This window comes from Gordionus sp. m RMFG-2023, chromosome 2 (genome assembly GCF_954871325.1).
Source record: "Gordionus sp. m RMFG-2023 chromosome 2, tfGorSpeb1-WG-v2, whole genome shotgun sequence".
NCBI classification, from domain to species: domain Eukaryota; kingdom Metazoa; phylum Nematomorpha; class Gordioida; order Chordodea; family Parachordodidae; genus Gordionus; species Gordionus sp. m RMFG-2023.
The window spans coordinates 41,153,761-41,177,840 of NC_088776.1; the positions used below are offsets into that span (position 1 = coordinate 41,153,761).

Here is a 24,080-nt window from a genome sequence, read left to right on the forward strand (position 1 = left end):
AGCGTGGAAGGCTGGAAATGGCTGTAAGTTAACAATATTTATTAGAATTTAAAATATATATTTCTTGCAAAATATTTGTAAATAAAAAGTTTAGTTTTTTTAACTGTTATTTGGAGTTATATTAGAATATTTCAAAAAAAAAATATTAAATGGATCACAAATTATTATCATTTTCTGAAACGAGGCTAGGGAATCCGAGGATATTGGTTCTCATTATAATCATAGTAAGTGCACTAAAAAGGGTTAGGGTTCAAAAAATTTTTTCAAAAGCGCTTCTGGTTGTGGTTTCTAAAAATATTTCAAAAAAGAAATTTCTGTTTAAAAAATTTTTTTTAAAAGATTTTATACTTCGAATCTGGTTCTAATAAATTTTAAGAGAGGGGATCTACTAGTTAGTTTAAAAGTTGGTTACGGTATAAACTCTCATAAGAATATTTTGAGGGTAAGTGCCAAAAGGATTTAGAATTGTGACCCTAATGGCCGGATCTCTTATGATTTGAATATTTAATCTAATCTATTATATTTTTTTCCTAATCGCGGTAATTAATGCATACCAACCTCCTCTTTTACACATCAAAGTTATAAGTACATATATCTCTTTTGGTTGGTACATCTAATTTCCCGAAGACTGAGGACAAATATAATTTATATTTCTAAACACTTTATGGGAAAATTCCAACGAACGCTATTTTGTAATCATTTCCATAGCCTTTTTTCTTTTAAATGCAACTTTTTGATTAGGTCTATTAAATCTTTTCATATCTAATTAAACCAGAAATAGTTCTAAAAATATGGACTTATGGGCTAGACTATTTAATATTTTTCCTTTTCCATTCTTCCATTCTTCCATAATTATAGAGAAATTAATATTCTCCAAAAGTTGAAATCTTGGCCCTTTTCAAATTTATATGCATATAAACTTTAGCCTTAATTAATTTGGAATGACATTAAAATTTTAAAAAATAATAAAAATATAGGAGACCAGGTTTTATAAGTGGTAAAAAGGCAAACATACATAATTTTTTCATCTTTAAGACTATTGTTTTAAATATGGTCAAAAGATACATCTCTATACATACAATCTACCATATGTTTATTTAGTATAGGAGATTCGCAGTCAAAAGATATTGATCAACAAACCTTTTTTTCGCATCCTAATTTTTTTATTTGGTATTTTTTATTTTGAGCAAAATATTGTTTAAATTTTATGAAATTTATGGGATATATTCCTCAATATTAAATCTACAGAATATATTTAGAATAAATGTTAAAGTTATTTAAGCTAACTCATTACCCCTGACGCTATGAGGCAATAGGGAAAATGACAAATTTGTGAAGCAAATATTATCCAGGGTAACACCTCCACTAAATATTTTAAATAACCCTAACCATGATATTTTTGTGATTATATTTGCATGATTTTTCTAGAGATGAAACTATTTTGAATGACATTATTTCGAAATTTCCAATATTAGTTTCGGAAGAATTGATCGCTTAAATCCTGAAATTTAGTCATATTTTGATTGAATATATTTAATCTGCCATGAATGGCTTGATTCCTACACCAGATCGTAAATTAACAACTAATAGAGGAAATCCTTTCCTTAGAATTTAAATTAGAATTTAGTATTCCTCTTGCTATACTTAATACCCGCAAATAATTTAAAATTGATCCCTAACCATGCTAATATGCAGCAGCCATTTCTGTTGCAGGGACTTAGCAATTTAGCAATATTCCTTTTGGCTATAATAATGGCGATCCTAATATATCAAGGCGCCAGGATAATGCACGTCCTTTAGCCGACTCTCTATCCGATCATAAGTAAAAGCTTTTACTGCAGAGGGGAGGGGGTGTAAAATCGCCATTAAAATATATTAGCAATGAAGGAGTTAAGAAGTAATAATGGTGAAAGCTGAGATGTGAACCCTCCTTCTAAATGGGTTCGGGTTTGGGTTCAGCGAAATATTGAGGGTTCGGGTTCAGGGTTTGGGTTCGGATTCTCATCCATGGGTGAAAGGATGGTAGGACGTATGGTTTTGCTAGGCTAATTTTGATGACTTCGTGCTAAAAATAATTAGGAATATTAGATTTGAGGAGTAGGAGGTTTGTTATAATGAACTAATTGTCCTAAATAGGTATATTCTATTTGTGCCAGGAATGATCAATTTTATCTGTGCCTTCATTGTAAAAACTAACTTTTTTAAAATATACATAATTTGTTTTATTATATAACAAAAAAAAATTTGTGTTTTGTAGTTTAAATTTGATATTTGCCTTTTACTTCGAAGAGCTTGCTATCTTTACTCAAGGCCTTTGTTAAATAGTAAAAAGTATGACTTTTACTTAATTCTGAATATTGTTAACAGCATAAAGGTATGGAGTCCCGATTTATTTTATAGTCTAGTTATGACGCTATCCAATAATATAATATGTTTACTCCTATGAAATAAATATTGTGGCAAAAGAGTAAACATCTGGTATATAATCCCGGTCTCCCATACCGCACTTTTAATAATGTGTTTCGCTTTCGATGTTTTAACATAAAGTCCCAAAAATTCTATAATTAATTGTTCGATTGGTAGTTTGATTATAAACAGGTTATATAGGTAATTACTTTATTTATTTTTTATTGGTTTACTATAACTGGGAAATATTAAATATTCTATGCATTTTTTATAAAATTTTAATGTTTTTATAAAGAATAACTTTGCAATAGGAAAGGTCAATTAAATATGTTAATTAATATGTAAATTTAATACAAAACTGAACCTTTGATATTATTTATAACTATATTTATAGATTAATTATTTAAAAATTAAGTTATTTTTTAAAATAAATAGTTTTATGGGTTTCTTTTTGCTAGAAAATTAAATTATATTTTATATTACATTTAAAATTAATCCAAAACAATTATTCTATGTGAATTTGTTAGTTTAGTTTATTTATATAAGAAACGCCTATATTAGAGAATAATTTTTTATTACCAAAGTTTTGTCGCCATTCTTTGATAAGGCAAAACCTATATTATATCTTTCTTAAAATGAAAAATAGAAAATCTCAAAACCACTTTGTGATTTTTTAAATTAGTGTTTCTCGCTACATTTTATAGAAATCTATTGAGTAGAAGATCTAAAAGATGCATACATTCATTGAAATTTTGAAGGGAGGAGGGGGTTAACTCAGGGGAGATTGCGAATTATAATTATTTATAAATTTCCAGGAAAGGGCCTACTTTCCAATATCTTAGTCTTGGAATCTTGAACTGGAGTATATATTAAATATAAAATATTAAAAAATTTTAAATTAAGCCTTATAATTATGAGTGCTCTTACTCGATCAATTAAAATCTCTCAATATCTCTCAGAACCCCACTATTTTATATTCTTATTTTATATCCAATAAGGATTGATTTAATATGTAAATTACCCTCTTTAGACCCGATAAAAATTTCCATTGTCAAATATAATTTGATAGAATACTTCCTCTTTTTTAACTTTAGGCGGTGACCTAAATATCAAAAAAATTTATTTAATTAAATGTATTTATTTTAAAGAAAAAAGTGTAATAAGCTATTTTTGATATTAATATAAAATATGGTGTAGAGTTATTTTTTTGAATTTACGACAATTTAATAATTTTTTAAAATTCTAAAAATTAACAAAATTTAAAAAATTTTAACTTAAGTTGTGAAATTTTTATGAAAAAAGCAAGTAACATTATTATTTAAACGGTCCGATTAAGATTTTAATTAAAATAATAATATATATGCCTCAAGATTTGCCATCGGACTGTTTTTTAAATTCTAAAATTAATATATTTTTCAAATTATAGTTGGGGGGGGGGGGGTTAAATAAAATCAAAATGGGAAGTATTCAAATTAAATGGTATTATAAATTTCAAAATTTAATTTTAAAAAATATTTAATTGAAGATTTTGGACATGTTTCATATTTTTAAAAAAAATAAGGTCATAGCCTTACCCCTCATTCATAGTTAGGATGAATTCAGGCAAAGTATATAAAATATTATTTTTGTATACTTCGCCTCGAATTCACTGTTAATGCATAGAAAAAATAATTATTATACTTGATAAGATAATATACTAGTTTAAATTTAAATCATATAATATAAATTTTAGAATTATTAAGGAATATTTAAAATAAATAAAATATAGTAATTACAAACTTATTTTATATTGCTCATTTTTTAAAAAAGTTTATTTTTGATTGCATATAGGGGAGACCAAAGTTAGTTGAACCCTGAGGCACAAACATGTGATCTCATTTTTATATTTAAGACATTAAGATATTTTAAATGTTGTTTGTCTTATTATAGATTTTAGTTAGTCTGAATATGCATCTCTTTTTTATACACAAAAAATATTTTAAAATAATTTGTTTTTAATATAAGATATAAAATTTTGATGTCAAATTTAGGAAATTTAACTTTTATAGCAAAAACTAGTTAAACCAGAGCTTGGAACCAGAACCTGGAACCCTCTTTGAATATTCACAAGAACCGAAAACAGAACCCATTAAATTTTTTTTTGTGAATATGTTGGTTTGCAAGTCAAATTAAGCAATTGCTATCAGATAGTATTTATATGGTATTATATTACATATTCTCAATTTATGCATTTGATACATGTAATATTGAGGCGAAGAATCACTTTTTTAAAATGAATCATATAAAAGATTGGAGATGACAAAAAAAAGAATACCAGGTTAGAGGTTCAAAAAACTTAAAAGACTTTAAAAAATTGGTAGAACGAGATGGCGGGCACGTAAGAAGGCATTTTGGTTTAATGACAAGAATGCGCTAATACCGACTAATATAAGTGACTTAATTAAATATATAAATTCTTTTTAATCAAAACGACTTTAGAATCGAAGGCTTTATAAAACATTATGCAAATATCAAACATTACTTACATTACTAGCGGCTCAAATCTTTTTGAAAATTTTTCAAATAATTGGGCCCTATGAAATTACTTACAAACAAGAAATTTAGTAATCTAACCGTGTCGAAAATAGTTGAAGATGGTAAATTTTATGTGAGTTTTATAAACTTCCTTTTAGTGCATGTGAAAGCTACCAATATGATAAATGTTATCAATAAAATCTTGACTTATTTCCGAAAATATTTCTATGGAAATGCAAATACGATCTTAAAAAAGTCTTGAGGAATTTCCATATGTATGCCCAAATGATGCATTTCAAATCTACCGAATTGAGGTATTTCGTGTTAGTATTGATCAGATATAAATCAACACCTTATAACGGGATGCCCAATATTTCTATACTATATGGTATATAAAAATGAAAATTTAACAAACGGATTCTAGTGAAATCTTGATGATATAAAGTAAAATTATGAAGCGATAGCTGTAAGAAATGAAGCCGAGCTATGGGATAAGGTAGATATGAATATGAGTAAATTATTTTTAAATATTTGAAAATATGTTTTAAGGACACACAATTTAGGAACACAATATTGATAATTCTATTACTAGAATATGTCAGCATCTTTAAAAAAAATTGGAGACAATAAGTCAAGATTTACTCTCTACAACAAAAATATTTTCTATCCCTTATTCTCTAAGAACTACCTCTCATGTATACACTGCAATCTGTATAAGAACTGAAAAAAACGTTAATTAATATTGACAAAATACATGTATTTCAATAGTGTTAAGATATAAGCAATACTTTAACAACGGGAAATATTAGTAAAATAATAAATATTTCTGCGAATCAATGGGTACCACATGAAATATTTATTATGATTTTAACTTTATTTAAGCTCTAAAAATGGAATTGTTTATGTTGCATTAGATTAATTACTAGACTATGCATCTTACGGGAAGTATTTTACTCTAAATTAGATATTGTATAAAAAATGTGATATTTAAGAGCCATGTTCCTTTTATAAGTTAAGAATAAATTCCGAACAATTAAAATGATCCAAATCCATCATTTGCATATTCAAATCTACTATATCAATATCAGCCTAAAGAATGATGAGCAATGAATAAGATAAAATAGTTAATAGACTATAAAATAAAACTACTTAATTAAAAAGTTGGCATAACCTTATTGTGATGGGAGTGTCAGCATCATAAGCTTAGAAAATGATAGAGAGCGCTGATATCAGGCAACACAAGATATTATTGCCGCCTGATTAGCATTATGCCCATTGTCGTTATAATTGCATAAAATGCATTTTTGAAAATCGTTTGGCAGGCGAAAAAATTATCTGAAAGGTATGCTTTAAAATGCTCCCCACCCCCCGTAGTTACGACTCTACATCCTGAAATACATTAAATTATTCTAAAAAGCGTTAGATGATAGAATAAGGATGTTGCAATCATTAGGCATATCGCTCATTCGCAACTTTATCACTCAAAAAAATTATCACCCCTAACCAATCTGCAATTTTTTTGCTTGACTACTTTTAAAATGTAATTTTTTATTGAATATAATAGTCTAGTCGAAAAATTAATTTTTTAAAATTTACTGATGTCTTGAAATATTTTTTTAAATATAATTAATGTTAACTTTTAAATATACTTAGAAAAAGAACATTAAACTTAGTTAAATTTAAAATAAAAATTAACATTTAATTAAAAAAAATTTTTCACAATAAATGTAATTATTTACTCTGAAATTATGTAATAAACATTTTTATCTTTTTAAAATTGAGATATACAAAAATAATTTGTCTTTCTAACTCATCAAATTCATTTAATAGGGAGTTCAAAAGGTTATTAAAAGGTTTAGAAATATATATTTATTTTTCTAAAAATTTAAAAATAAAGCTAAACTAACTTATAAAAACGTATTAAATATTATATAATATAAAATAACTATTATATTATATTAAATATTATTATAGATTTTATAACTTTTATTATTAAGATATTCATTCATTCACAATAAACGATAATTTAATTTCCTATAATAATTTTTATTATTATACATTTATTTATCATAATATAAATATTATAACTTAATAAGTTTAATTAGATTAATACAACACCAATTTAAAGTTTATTATAACACTAAAAAAAATTCTTTATTGTTATTATATGAAAAAGTAAATTTTTTAAATAATAAATCCTTAAATTAATAGATTATTGATCTTTTTATAAAATGAACTACCTTTTTATTTAAGCGCTATCATTATAAAGTTTAAATTGACATTATATGACTCATCTGGGATATAATATAATGGTAAATTTAGAGATGTGCATCGTCGTAACCCATTAAACTCGTGAATAATTTGAAAAGTTGGTCATTAATCATATCTAGAACTTCGAAAAAGGAGAGGAGGGGTTAAATTTTTTTTATTTTTTAGGGGTTATTTTATTTATTGACTTGCAAATATATAATAATAAATACTCTTAACTAGTTTTGTTAAATGGCTCGATTTGAGCCTTTTAAATACGGCTAACTTAATATTTAGTCAGAAAAATATTGTCTAAGCCTCGAGATTTTGTTAATAGATATTCAAACTTTTGTGCCACCTATGAGCAAAATCTTAAGGCTTGCATAATATTTTTCTAAATAAAACTGTTTTTAAAATCGGCTCATATGAGCCGTTTAAATACACTACCCTTAAGCATATAAAGTTATAATCCACTAGCAATGGGGAAATTGAATTGCGAAAATAGAAATAAATAAAGAATATTTTTAGTTGACGTAAAGGTGAATTGAATCGTTTTCGTATCCCTTTAACACTGCAAAACTTTTTCTGCCCATGGTATTATCGCGTATGCATTATCGCGAATGTATCACTGCGGAAATATTATATCGAGTGCATTATAGTGAATATATGGGCAAGCAGCTGTTGCTATCCCAAAAGGTAAGGGCCTTAGATAAGTCAGGATCTGTAGAAGTGGATACTTTATTGATGATAACTTGAGTGGGTAGACGGGATTAAATAAAGGCTAAAGAAAATTGTACCGGAGATCGGATACCCATGCCAACTCACTGGCTGGGTGTGGCCCGAAGTCAGGATGAGTGTAAAAATAATTTTATGTTCAATATATTTTCAAGGAGACCCTTGATTTGGATTTCACGATTTGTTCACTTTGTTATAGAGAGGTTATGAAATTCCCTACAAAGTTTGAGGAGAAAAAATTCGAGATGAGCACTCTCTCCCCTACACTTTGATATTATATATATCACTAATATGGTTGATAATATAGAATATAGTCATTAAAAATTTATAATTGCAAATATTATAATGCAATCAATTTAATAAAAAAATAACAGATATAAAATAAGTTTTAAAATTAATTATTTGTCTTTCAAAATTTTTGAATGAGGCTTGGTTAATATAGTTATACTATGGAATCAATTTATTTACACGCTTTAAAGGGGCAGAGTAGGAGATCATATTATATTTTATAAATAAATCTTATAAGACAATAAATCCCTTAGAGGTTATTTATTACTGGCTGATATTTACCTTGTATGGGTTTTTGCCCATTTCTAACTACCTTTTTTAAGGATAAGTATAATTTTTAGTAATATATGATTTATTTTAGGTATACTAAAGTGTATTTCATTTTAATCTACATTCATTTTTATAAAATTTTGCTCTAATCTTAGAGATAAAAGGACAACAAAAACCTAAGACTAGATAAAGTTAAATGGTTGTAGTATAAAACGCTAACATGAACTTCTATACATGCGTTTCTGTTAAAATGCACTCGTCTGAAAATGATATAAAATGGTAAGGTTTTGAAAAAAAATTATGAATGATAATTAAAAATACAGAAGTAGACCACATAAAAAACACAAAATAATTTTTCTGAGGATTTTAGAATAATATATACTACCAAAACATCGCTGATTTGTATAATACTTTACAACAAATTATAAATTTTTGAGGTTAATTTGTAGTAAAATATATTTTTGGAAGAATGAACATGTAAATGTAAGCATTTATTTTCAAAATTTCGAAAAGGTTAAAATTAATCTTCATGTATTGTGAAGATAAAATAAACACTAATTTAGAGAACATCTATTTAACTGTAACCTGGGTTGCAGGAACTGTAAGAACTTAGTGCTAATTGAAATAAAATCGGGTTTTATATTTTTGGCCATCCAGTGAGTTATCAAAGAAGTTTCTTTAAAGACTCTATCTAAATTCCATAGGCAGAAAACCCACTTAAAATATTTTGTGGAGTCATTACCCTGGGAAATCATTATTACTCATATTTCCCATTGCACCTCTGGAGGTTTAGCTCCAGTGGTAGTGAGTTGGCTTAAATTCCTAGTAAAATGAATCACCAACCAAGTCTATTAGGTATACATTAAAAAATTCCTATAAATTTCATGAAATTCAAAAGAGTATGCTTTGAATCAAAACAAAAAATACATATGAATGCAGGACTTCAACAATTGATAGTTGAACATATGGTAGATAGTGTGTATAGAAATAAATCTTTTTTTTGTACAAAGTTAAAACAATTAATCCTAAAGATAAAACAGACGTTTGCCTTTTTATCTTGCTTGCAATATAGCCCCGGTTTCCCTTATAACTTGTCCATATTTTGACAATATGTCAGTACAAGTTTTTATTTCATATAATCACACCTTATTTATGAAATATATATATTCAATTTATATATAAATTGAACAATGAGCTTTTAAATAATTCGCTTATAAAACTTCTATAAAAAGATAATTTAAAAAAATGATACTTAATTATAACCATATTTTAAGATTATCGTAAAAATCTAAATATTTTGCACATTTCTTCAACCTACCTCAACCTATCATAATTTTATGGCTTTTCATTATTTATACAAATCCCTAAAAAAGATATAAGAGTATCATATAATATATATATTTTATTATATTATTAGGAGATTTTAGTATATTTACAATGACAATAAAAAGTGTATGACCAATTTATATATAATAAAAAAAATATTGAATACTGCAAAGTATTTAAGTATGCATTTTAGGAATAATAGTGATACATAAGTCAAAAATAAGGGCATTTTTATGTCCCTTTTAATAAAAATGGAATGTTATCTCCCAATTCCTTTTTAACGCGGCTCAAAAATTTCATGCAAAATAATAAAACGCATGTATTATATTCTCATTTTATTTGTATTTCATTTCATTAACTATCATCTACAGTCTACATAAAGGTTAGCTAGTTTACTAGGGGTGGGGCGAGAAGTTTGGAAAGGTTTTCCCCATAAATTTACATTTATATAAAAATAATTTTGGTTAGTCACTTTTTTGTTTATAAAAATGTTTTTTGTGAAAGTTTTTAATTAGTCACGGGGGGGGAGCGATTTTTTTATTAATTTAAAATGATATTTAAGAGAAGGGGTAAATTTATGGGGGGGGGCTTCCCCACGTCTTTCCCCTTCTCACCTTACATTCTACATTCTACATGTTACATTTATATTATTATATTTAAATATAGGGGATACCAGGGCTAGTCGGCGCCATTTTTGTCAAAATCATCATAGCTTCCTAAAATAATGATCATATAAGATCTCACAAAATACCAATAGATACCTTAAACATCTACCTATAAATATATACTGTTATATTTTTTAAATATTTAACAATTATTTCTCTAGAAAGGTTTTAGTATAAGTCATTTTTTGAACCTAGTAGCCCCGAACCCGTGGTTAGTCAGATCATCGATGGGGCTAGTCTAATCAAGTGGTTTATTAGGCTTCTTATGGGACAAAAAAATATTTTTTTCAGATTTTAAATATAACTATGATACTTTATTTATATAATATTCTATTTACAATTATAACAAATAAAATAACAATCTTTTTTGACAGAGAACCACTCTACATTGAAACCAATCTTCAAAATTATGAAAACTTTTATAATCCTGATTACATATAATACACACTTCTTTTATTAATTTTTTATTAATGTTTATTTTTATTAATAATAAATTTACTCTAAATTTATCTATTCTATATTTAAATATATAACATCATTGATTTTATCATCAGGCTAAATATAATCTGATAACTAAAATGTTCATGTCCAATAAAATAAATTAATTTGAATCTTGTCAATTAAAATAGATATATATATATAAATATTTGTTTGTTAGATATAATTCATTTTAAATATATTGATATTATTATCAGGCTAAAATTTATATGCTAAAATGTTCATATCTAATAAAATGTATTAATTTGAATCATATTATATTGTCAATTAAAAAAAAATATATATATTATATTTGTTTGCTAGATATAATTAATATAAATAAGATCTTATTATCAGGCTAAAATTTACATATGCAATATATATAATATCTGTGACAATATATAATATATTATCACAATATCTACATGAAGATTTTTTGCAAGATAAAAATTGAAATGTATTATGAAAAATCAATCACATTAATAAATTTATGTATTAATTATTATTTAATATATTACATTTATAAAATATTATATTATCTGTGACAATATTATAATATATTATCACAATATGTATATGAAGATTTTAGTTTGCAAGTTATTTAGGTCTGATATTATATTAAAATTGAAATGTATTATGAAAAATCAATTACATTAATAAATTAATATAATAAATTAATATAATAATTAATATTTAAAATATTACATTTATAAAATATTATATTTTAACCTGTAATAAATGGTATTTTTCTTAATGAGATATCATTTTCATACAGTTTTATAGTTTCTTCATAATCTTTTTTTAGTAAAAACTTTACTATTTTGAATTTTGCATATATATTTGAGTACCATAATAATATAATAAAAATTCACTGATTGTGCCGACTAGCCATTGTACTAACCTCAATGGTGGTAATATTACTAATTTGATCTTAACATATATTTAAGCATTATATATCAATCTGAAACTTTCCCAAATATTAAAATAGATATTTAACTTTCATATAATGTTCATTTTGTCATGTTTAAACTTTTAATTTTTTAATACAACCTAATAATATTAAGTAAAAATATTGTAATTTTTACGACATGTCATAACGGATAAAAATTTAAATAGACTTCTTAAGCTACAAAGAAAAAAACACTGCAAGAACATGCCAGACAAGATGGAGCCTTGGACATCAAGCTTACAGCATTTTTGAATCAAGAGGAACCAACTTTGATTGCTATTTAAGAAATATCAGAATGACCAGAACCAGATATTTCATTTGAAACTGAAGCACTATTGATTCAATATGAGAGCCGATTTTTTTTGCATTGAAATGTATTAATAAATTATTTATTTACACAACGATTTTATACAATATTAATCAAATGGATTCGGTTGAGGTTATGAAAATCGCGAATATTACAATGAAATAATTTCGAACATACGAGTAGTATTGTTAAACGTCACGTTTTAACAGATCTTTAAATGAGGCTAACTCAATATTTTTGCCAGAAAAATATTCCCTAACCTTGTGATTTCACTAATAGATGTTTAAACATTTGTACCATCTATAAACAAAATCTTTAAGCCAGCGTAATATTTTAATAGATAAAATATTGAGTTAGCCGTTATTAAAAATTGGCTCAAATCGAGCCATTTTACAACACTACATATGAGATTTGTGTAATTGTTGAGACGAAAGAGAAATTTTATGATTTTGAGACTCTCAACCTTCGACTACACCTAGACAAAGAAATTATTCCAGTATTAAATGGACTCCTTTTGAGTATTACTATAAAATAACTATTATTCCAGTTTTGGATACATTTCAATCAATCAACGATTTGTGATTCATCAAATGACTCCATCCAGTTTACAAATACTATTTTACCTAGAAATCTGTTTAAGAATTAAATTATTAAAAAATTAAATATTTAGCACAGTTTTATTCAGATGATATAAATGTACCTGAAGGCAAATTAATTTTAGAATTTAAAGTTTGGTATGATAGATTAATATACTCCAAGAAACCCATTGAAGCACTGCATACTTGAAATATATTTTAGAGCTTTTCCCAAATATATTAAGATTACTGTATATTTTGTCAGAAATACCAATTAGTACAGGCATAAATGAGAGAATAATTTCTTCATTAGGGAGAATAAATCTTGTCTCAGAAGTACGACATCATAAAATTGATTGAATGGACTAGTTCTGCTTTATATACATAGAGATTTAATTCCCAATACAGAACAATCTATTGAAAAATTGGCATAATCACATATAAGATTAAATTTCAATTTATGAACAATATTTTGATTTCTTTTTATCAAAATATAAAATTATTATTATTTAACTTTTTAAATAATCATATAATGTTTAATTCTAAATTTGTTCATTTTGATTTACTTACCGGTTTATATAGCTATAATATTTTAACAATATTATATTGCTCTTAAATATTTTTTATTTTTCAATATTTTATTATGTTCAAAATTGTTATTTTTAAAAAAATGATTAGCTTTGGCTATAATAAATTTTATATCATGATTAGTTCTAATATATACTCAATATTTCAAAAAACTATTTTAATATTAAAAAATTTAAACCCCCCCCCCCCCCACCCCCGTAGAAAATATCTGACTATGCGCCTGCTAAGGGCATGTGTTAATTTTTTAATATTGTTAGTTAGATATATCATTAATTCTCCAAAATTATATATTTTATATTTCGAAATTATTATTTTAGGTATATACATTAGTGATCTGCATCAAGCCTAATTTTTCAAGACCGGCACGGCCCGAAATTTTTTTAAAAAGTTTTTCCGGCCCGGCCCGAACGCGAATTTTTTTTAAAAAAATTTTACCGGCCTTACCCGAATTTATTTATAAAAATTAATTCTCTTAAGATATTATAATTACTCAAAATAAAAGATATATGTCATATGGTGACTAGTTTCTATAAATAAAATCACATATTTTTATTTTACATAAAAAATTCAACATAAAATTGATAAATTTATATATATTTTATAAAAATATTAAGACCAGACCCGACCCGAAGCCCTTTTGGACCGTGCCGGGTTCGACCTGGTACTGCCTGGGCCTACTTTTGCAGTTCTCTAATATACATATCATTTGAATTCAATTTTTCGATCTATATGTTTGGTCCAAAATCTAAAATCGTGAATTTTTTGACTAATTAAAAGCAAGGCACATTTTGATTATATTGCATTTTATAAGTTACCTCAATTTTATAAACCAAATGAGAAAAAGTAAAATAATTAACAATTAATAAAGCGCACAACAAAAAGTTTCCATTGGTTAGAATAAAAAAAACACTATTAAATCGGCTAATTTAATACAAGTTGAGAATCAAGGAAGTAAAAGGAGTAAAAAATGAAATAATAACAGAGGTAGAAGAGCCAGAATATTCTTTAAATAATGAGAATAAGTTCAATGCCATCAAAATAACCAAGGAAAATGCAAATTCAAGATTTAACAATTAATTATATATCAGAAATCCATTTGCAAATCGTGATCTTGAAATGCTTTATATCCAATTAATTTATATAAATATTAAAATAAAAATAGGAAGCTCTATCCATTATACCATCCAAAAATTTTATAATAATGAAAATCTAGGAAGAAGATAGTTGATTTACGAAGAATGATATAATGTTATTGTGTATTATTTTCTAATTTTACTCACAACATGTTATATGAATTGGAAGAATATCGGTAAAAGTACTAAATTCATACAGGCATATATTGTGATTTCAATTATGGGGAAATTTAACTCTAAATGACAAAAATTTTGACATTTTTCTATTGAATTTTTCTACACATTTGGGAAAATAAATTATAATTAAAAATTATAAGGGCGAGGCAGCAGGAACCAAAAATATAATTTGCTAGACTTTGTAAATAATATTGAGCCAGCCCTGTCTAAAATTTCCTTTTTCATTTAAGAAAAAATTTAATATTATGAAGTATGCACGAAATTGATTGACATCTAATGTTAAAGGATCCAAAAAATTAAGCTTTTACTTGCAAGATTTAAAGTACCTAGAGGATTCCGCCTTGTACATATATATAATTTTAAATACCATATTAATTTGTTTTCTTAAGGAATTTTAATTAAATAGAAATTATAATAACAACAATATTAAATTGAAGTGGATTTTGAAACCGTAGCAGAATTCCTCTATCATAATTTATAGGAACCGATATCCATTTTAAAATTTTAACTTGAACAGGTTTTAACAAGTGTAAAAAATAATTATATGTATATTGTTTAAATTATTTTATGGTTCATTTTAGATAAGGTTATTTAATTTTCAATTTTTTTTCCATCGCCTTATCAGAGTTTGGAACTGGAACCAGAATCTAGAATTCTCAAAATCGGATGAAATCTAATCGAGACCAGAATTCTTTTTCTAAACTTTTAGGAATCTGAATCAAAACCAATTTAAAAAAATATATATTCAGAAATGAAATCTGAAATAAAGCCTTTTTATTAGTTCAAATTTCAAACTCTAATTAAACCATATAATTGCTTTCTATGCGTTAAATAAATAAAACATTTAGAACTTTGGCTAACATTGGTTCCGTTCTTTATAATCCTAACGCTATTGAAAATCTTGATATACATGATCAAGAACTTCCAAACGATAATCTAAATTTAAATCAGATTAAGATTAATAATAATCAAATCAACGATATCTCCGTCTCATATACAAAGAGCAATTTAAAATTTCTCTCAAATAACTTTATACCAAATACCAACCAATTTAAAAACGATCTCGATGTTTCAACCTATGCCAAACAGCAACTCAATCATCGCTTTTCAAGATATTATTTATTCGATTCTCAAATGTGCCGAAGGAAAGATATATTGTCTAAGATTGATCTCGAACAAATTATAAGCGTCTGCCAAAGAAACCCCGAGGATTTGGAACTTTTTCAAAGCATACATAAGGGTGCCAGTATAGCCTTAACAGAATGCCAAAATCAATTCCAAGATAGGAGATGGAATTGCACTTTGTTCCAAGCTAATCAACCTAAGTTAGGATCACTCTTCCCAAGGCAAACAATTTCAAGAATTGTTGAAAGGGCCGAGCCTGTAAGCAGCCCTCATTTTTCCACTTACGATACCTTAATAAATAAAAAAGATTACAATATGAATGACGAAGAGGAAATCAAAAATATCGTTAAAAAACAAGTCAAAAATTTGGGAAAACTACTTAATTCAGGTAAACATATTTAAAATTTTTTTCAGAAGAAAATTATACTAATTTTTTTTTATCTAGGAACAAGAGAAGCTGCATTCGTTCACGCAATTTCTTCAGCTGGTTTGGCTTATTCTATTACTAGGGCATGTAGTCAAGGTAAATTAAGCAGATGTGGGTGCGACATGAGTATGCCGGAAAATGTTCCAAGTTATAATTCTGTAGAGTTACACAATAAATATTTAATACCAGGACATTTTGATAAAGATCTATTGATAGGAGATTCACGAGAGTCCCATTTTAGCAAAATAAGCGATAATAGTATTAATAAACAATTGATAATTGAAAATATGTCAAATAAGCGCTTTAGAAGATCCATTAATCCGTCAAATTACAAGGGAATGTATTCACATTACAATTTAATTAACACCAAAGTTTACAGACCAACCAATGCAAATCGTTTATCACAAAATATTAATGATAAATTTAAATTAGATATGAATAAACCTCAATCCAATTATTTCAACGGAAATAATGTAATCCCAAATAAAAATAAATTTTTCTGGGCAGGTTGCTCCGACAACACTGCTTTCGGATTAGCCTTTGCTCAAAATTTTATAGAAACTCGTGAAGAGCTTAATTTCAAACGAAAGAAAAGGAATTACTATAACAAATTAAAGGTTAACTCGATAAAGTTTAATCACTCTACGGATGGGTATTATAGAGGTGATAGCTTTAAGCAATGGTACGAAATTGATAAATATGTTAATAACGTTGTTAAACCAAATGACGGTAAAATAGAAACGAGATTAGAAGAATTAGGGGCGAAAGTATTAACTAATCTACATAATAGCGGGGCTGGACGAAAAGTTAAATATATTATAATTATTAACAATTTTAAAGGAATAATCCTAGCTTTTATTTATTCCTTTAATCATAAAGACTTCTTTGATTTGAACAATTTGAGGATGTATAGTAATCTGGGGGGGGGGGGGTGGCTACGTACGTTATTAAGCATATAATTCATTATTTCACCAATATTTCTATATATATCGATATATTTACTAAAGGCAGTGGAATTGGCCGTTCATACTTATTGCAAATGTCATGGAGCGTCGGGTTCGTGTGAACTCAAAACCTGTTGGAGAGCATTACCATCCTCATTTACCACGATTGGAAAAGTGTTAAAGGTAAAGTTTGACGGAGCGACTGAGGTAAAATTAAAGTTTGAAGGAAAGCCACATGATCGACAAGAAAGGTCAGACATATAAAATTTTTCATACAACTATAAATTTTATTAAAAAGCTGCAAGACTGTATCCTGGTTAGACTTATTTATGATACTTAATTGCTTTTTAGTATAGGTTAAATGTTTTTAAGGACACCTATTTTGGTTTGTTTATGAACAAGCTGGTCTATTTAAAAAATATACTTATCAATTTGTTTTTGGATGTGTCTTAATTATTCATAATTTTTGTTTTAGATCCAATTAGAGAGAAAATTGAATAGTAAATAACATAATCTTAGAATAATTATTCTGCTTAGTAATATGAAATATATACAGTATATACTATATATTTTTGTAATAAATTTAATTTCTATGCACAAATATATACAATTGTGTTTATTTTAATATAAAAGTGTCCACATTATCATATCCAGATATAATAGATAGATTAACAACAAATCTAATTTGATTAACTTATAATTTATACAAATTAAAGCCATAATAGCTTGCTTATTCCAGAACTATTAATTTCTTCCTAGCAATCCGAGGTATAGGGTTTATATCTTGTAAGGTAAATATTTTTCTGTTTTTTAAAAAATGAATTTGATACAAAATGGGAACTGCATAATTTAAATTTAATTACTATTGATAATGGTGGTTAGATTTATTGGGATATAATTTTGTAATTAATCACTATTACTAGTTACTTTCGAATTTGAAAAAATTAGCATAGACACTATAATCAGTTGCATTTTTCTTAATAATGACTGAATTAGCTGTTACTTTTCAAGTTAATATTAAATATATTTCATTTATATTAATATGACATCCCAAATTAAAAATTACAATCAATTATATACACTTCTGTATATTTTGGGATAAAAAAAGACCATATCTAGTTAAGGTCTAATAAAATTTATTACATAAAAGTTAAAATTAATAATATTTGTTACAAAGACGCTTTACGAATATGACACATTTTTTTACATCTTGATTGCAACTTTTTCATCCCAATTATATTTTTGTTAAAATTTTTTCCTAATAATATACTTAATTTTTATTCATAATATTCATTAAGATTTATTTTTTTTTATTGTAAATTGAAAAAAGATAGATTTAAAACATAACATGACTTTGGTCATACCAAATCGTTCGAGTTTACAAGGGTAGAAGATATCAATAAAAAATTGATCGTTGCTAAATATTTAAAAAAATTATATAGTCCTTTACATTATGAATTTTATCGTCTGCTTACTATTTATAATTTTATCGTCTGCATTATTTGTAATTTAATATATTTTTGTTTATAATAACTAATAAACTCTCAATCTCTCTAACTTTACTCTCACTGACACATTTTTTTATAACTTAAAATAGAAGAAATAACCTTCATTTAACCATTACTTATATGCTCAATCAGAATATGTTGATTGGCAAGAAGATATATCTGAATCGACACGAAAAGGTCAAGATTTTCTAATAAAGAGAAAGAAATAAATATAATCTTTATTTTAAAAGAACTTGATTGGCATAATGAGCCAAAAATTTCGAATATTGAGGAAATAAATTGAGATCAATATCACTCATGCTAATATTATTGTGGGTGCAATCATATAGGGTGAGCTTGTTATGGATTATATTTATATAATATTTACCTCGTTTTCTATATCGATATATACTTATTTGGAAAATAATTAATTGTCTCTTATTTTTTTGGCTGTTTTGTAAATACTAAAAAGCCGTCTATTTAGTAATAAGTCAAACCAGAACACAGCCTATAAACTTAAAGTGTATTCAGTTATATATTAAGTTTATTCTTAATTTTGCTTTCAAATTCTCCCCCACCCCAGCCCCACCCTCTGATTATCGCGTTATTATATGAGAAATCTAAATTTATTAACTCTAAATTTAAAAAGATTGGAGATCACAGAAAGTGGCAGAAAAACATTAGTGCCTTCAAAAATCGGTATAAAGCCTCAAACAAAACTTGATTTAGTATATGTCAAACCAAGTCCTGATTTTTGTGATCCAAAACCTAAACTAGGATATACCTTTGGAACAAAGGGACGCAAATGTGATTCTCGTTCCACTAAATTGGATGGATGTGATCTGATGTGTTGCGGAAGAGGCCATACAACCCGAATAACGGAGAAAATCAACAAAATGTGCCGTTGCAAATTCAAATGGTGCTGTTATGTTACTTGTTCTCAGTGTAACGAAACTTTATACGAGGATTATTGTCTATAATATTGGATATACCAATATCAAGAAAAATCATAATTGCAATATTTTTGTATAAGTATGAAAAATGTTTTAATCAATGTGAAAATTTACTGTACTAAAAATGTAAAATATTATAAATATTTTATAATTTTAACTATTTATTTATACTTATTTAATTATACTTATAATGTGTCATTCACAATCCAATCTCATTCAGACTATTTTGCGAATTATGATATAACTTAACTCCTAATATATAGCCTATTCATTTATTCAATAGGAATTTTATCAAGGAACTGAAACTGACAAAAATGTAACTTATAATTAATATATGAATAAAAAAATTAATATAATTACGGTTTAATCATGAATATTATTCATGGATATTGTAAGACTCGACAAGTAATCTGATGAATATATTTAAACTCATTAGAGGTTTTATATCTATAATAGAAATAAGCATATATATATCAAAATTTTATATAACGTAAATGAATCGATTTTGTCCAGGCGCATAACAATTAGCTAGTAAGAGATGGGGGTAAAGACCCTTCCCCCGTAACCAAAAAATTATAAAATATTTTAAAAAAATAAAAAGGGTTTTCATGAATTGATAAATGTCCCTGTTTCAAGATTATATTCTATTTTAAATGGCCTAATTTGATTTCCCTTGGAGAAATATCAGAATGGCCTAAATCATATTTCACCTGAAGCAGATACATTATTTGATTCAATACGAGACGATTTTTATCGGCATAGGAATATGTATAAAACAAACCTATCTTATGCAATATTTTTCAAAAATTGACATTGATTTAGCATAAATTAGTATAATTAATTCTAATAAATAATCTTCTGAGAAACGCCATGGAAGCATTGCATTAAAAATACAGGGTTGGCATATCGGTCAATTGACAGGTCGAATTCGGTGAATTGGCCGATCAATTGACCGGAGGAGTATTTGACCGGTCAAATACTCTAAAATATAATTGGCGAATAAATATTTTGATAAATTATAGTATGCATTAAAAGCATGTTTAAGTTACAATTTATTTAAAAATAAATTTGTATCATGAAGGAATCGAATACAAAAGAATTTTTTTTATCTAAAATAAATAAATATAATAATTTAGCTAAGTCATGGTTTATTTTTTAATGAATTTAAATTATTTAATATTTAGCCGAGTATAAATTATTTTAATTCTCATTTATTTTACTTCCACTTGCTACATTTGAATTTATAAATTAATTTTCTTTTTAGTTGTTCTCGTCAGATTTACAAAATAATTAATTCAATTCTGGTAAAAAGTTATATATTATATTATATATAATATTAAGCCGATTTATTGAAATAATTGGCGTTAATTTACAATATTCAATAGTTAAATTTTAATATAATAGGAATTATGATCAAACCAAAGCATCAAGTTTGGAAACATTTTCAAGAAGCGATGGTAAATCAGTTAGAGCAGTATGCAGTTTTGCAAGATGTCCTATATTACCCACGTTGATAGAATGGTCAAGCATTTATTAAGCAGCTGTACGATGTGCCTTGCCATAATTAAGGAAAAATTTTATTCAAATTCCAAAATATCAACCTCAAAAAATCAAATAAATTTAATTTATAATACTTCTAGCTCTAACGAAGAATTGGGTGAAATTAGTGAGAATGATTATCAAATTGACATTATTTTGTCTTGTTACTCAAGAAAATTTGATTCCATTATCTCTGATCAAGCAAGGAAATTAAATGCAAATATCAATCTTGTATAACCGGTTTCATAGATGGTATCACGTCAATTCGGCGCGGAAAATTCGGCGCAGCGACAATTCAGCGCGGCGTCAATTTGGCGCGTATCTATTACAGTTGCAATTTATTATATATTACTTAGTATTAAAAAATAAGGATGATTAAATAGAAATCATTTTGAATGTTGGTCCTATTAATTATTTCTTCATATTTATTTTTACAAAAATCTCAATTCCTTAATAAGAATAACATGGTATACCATCTACATTAAGTACAATTAGCCAAAAGAGATGGACATCGTCAATAAAATGTATGGAGCGAAATATAAATATGTAAAAAAGCTCTGAAAACATCCATTGTTGAAGAAGTTATATGTGATATTTGTCCTATAGAAATTACAAATAATATATTAAATGAAGAAATATTTTGGACGAAAAATTTAAAATTTTTAGATATATTCCAACCTTTAGCTACCTCATTGTTGAAAGTGCAATGGGATAAATGTACTTTAGCTCATGTAAAAAACGAGATGCTTAATTTGGAAAAACACATATTACAATCATGCCATGATTCTATATTTTCTCCACCTGAAGAAAAAAAATTAAAGTTATGTTTGAAAACAGAAAAAATGATCTAAATACATGTGCTCACAATGCTGCTTATTTATTGGACCCTCAATATCAAGGGGGGCATCTTTTGATGAAGCATGTAATATGATACAAGAATTTGTTATTTTACAAGATGGTGATAATCTAAATATTTTAAGTGATATAATAAATTTCAAAAGTAAAAGCGGCATATTTAATAGCCAAAATATGTGGAAAGTGGTAACTTCCATAAGAAACAATTAGATTTCAGCCTCAAGTTGGTGGAATGCACTTTGCTTACCTTGCCAAGTAAGAGAAGTAGCTAATATTTTACTAAAATTTCCTAATTCTACTTCTTCTTCAGAAAGAAATTGGTCGATTTGGGGAAATATTCATATGAAAAACAGAAATCGATTGAAGACTTCTACAACAGGAAAATTGGTAAGAGTATATATCATAATTTAAGATTGATTAAAAATATTAAAGAGAATAATGATATTGTATATGAATCGGAACAATACTCTGCTACGGAGGGCGAAACAACTGTGGAATGAATTAAAAAAAATATTATGAAATTTAATATTATACATAGATTCATTATAATATTATATATATATATAATAAAGTTAATAATGGCGTAAAAAACAATTATGTGAATTTGACCATATTTGACCGGTCAAATATCAGTCAATTACCGAATCGCATTTGACCGGTCAAATGTACAATCTTGTAAAAATATATTAAAATTTCCATATATTTTGGCAACAATACCAATAATCAAGCATAAATATAAGAAAACTTTTATATTTTTTTGTCCAATATTTTATTATTTGATCGTAATTTTTAAAATATGATTGGTTCTAATAATTTTTAAAATTAATTAAATTTGTTTCAATGTTTGAAAAAAATTATCGCCTCTCTCTTTTCCATTAAAAAATTTTGGTTACAGACCTGGTTTGGTCTAACCTTTGCAAACGCTGTAATCGACATCTGGCAGAATTTACCATAATCAATTATCGAGATGTATAAAAACGAAGATATGAGGACTTCGCTATTGATATGTGAGGCTTCATCTTCATCGATCCAATCGTCTTATCCATGTATTAGCCAAGTTTTATTGGCGCTTGATATTCATATATTCCTTTTCTATTTCATACTCTATTCTAACGTTTTTCTATATTAAAGTCCCTAACTTAGTGTTGTTAAATGGCTCGTTTTGAGCCGCTTCTTAAAACGGCTAACTCAATATTTTAGCCAGAAAAATATTGTTTAAACCTCGAGATTTTGTTAATATATGTCTAGACATTTGTTCCTTCTATGAACAAAATCTTCAGGCCCTGCGTATTATTCTTCTGGATGAAATATTGAATTAGCCGTTTTTAAAAATCGGCTCAAAACGAGCCTTTTAACAACACAACCCTAACTTTTTCAAATAACTGTAGATGGATCCCCGAAAAACCCAATAAGCATAAAAAAAATTCTATAGCAAAGAGATATTATCGCTATTATTCGCATCATTTAGATTTCTCTTACATTGAATAATATACCCATTTATATAAATAATTATCTTCTTTCTCCTATACAATACCCTCATTTTTGCTCATTTCCTTATATTTTTAATTTAAATTTTATATATAATATATATGTGTCAACATTGTAGGATTTGGTGAAATTTAGGATTCTTCAAGATTCTAGGATCTAGATGAAGTCTATGTCAATTATCTCAGAAACTTGAACTTAGTCGGAGGTCACTTGCATTTTTTTAAAACTTAGATGCCTAAGACTTGGCAGGATTTAAAATCCCATTTTAATAATAAAAATATTATAAAGTGGCAGTCCAATGATTTAGATAGGACTTATATATTTATAATTTTAATCAATCATATATATTTTTTTAGGTGATAATATTTGTATTTATGAATTTTCAGATACTTTTGAGATTTTTCTAATTGTTAATATTTTAAATATTATTCGACTATTAAATTTTGGACTTTAAAGTATTTCGATATATTTTTAAAAATGAGATGTTTTTAAATCCTGTCTAAGTCTTATAACTTCGTTTTATTATAATTTTTGTTAAATGTGATTAGGTAAGTTTAAGGCCAAAAAGGCATCAGTTCGACCAATTCATAGGGTAATCTTGGAAC

The 24,080-nt window shown here is 26.2% G+C and overlaps 1 protein-coding gene across 1 annotated transcript in view; it reads left to right on the forward strand.

Annotated features, from left to right (window-relative positions):
• Positions 1-19,620, forward strand: part of LOC135924338 (uncharacterized) — a 40,308-nt gene extending 20,688 nt beyond the window's left edge. The window contains exons 4-8 of the mRNA XM_065459396.1: positions 15,506-16,170; positions 16,228-16,354; positions 16,697-16,826; positions 17,217-17,404; positions 19,290-19,620. Of these exons, the coding sequence (XP_065315468.1) occupies positions 15,506-16,170; positions 16,228-16,354; positions 16,697-16,826; positions 17,217-17,404; positions 19,290-19,620 (1,441 nt within the window). The remainder of the gene's footprint in view (positions 1-15,505; positions 16,171-16,227; positions 16,355-16,696; positions 16,827-17,216; positions 17,405-19,289) is intronic.
• Positions 19,621-24,080: the final 4,460 nt, after the last annotated feature.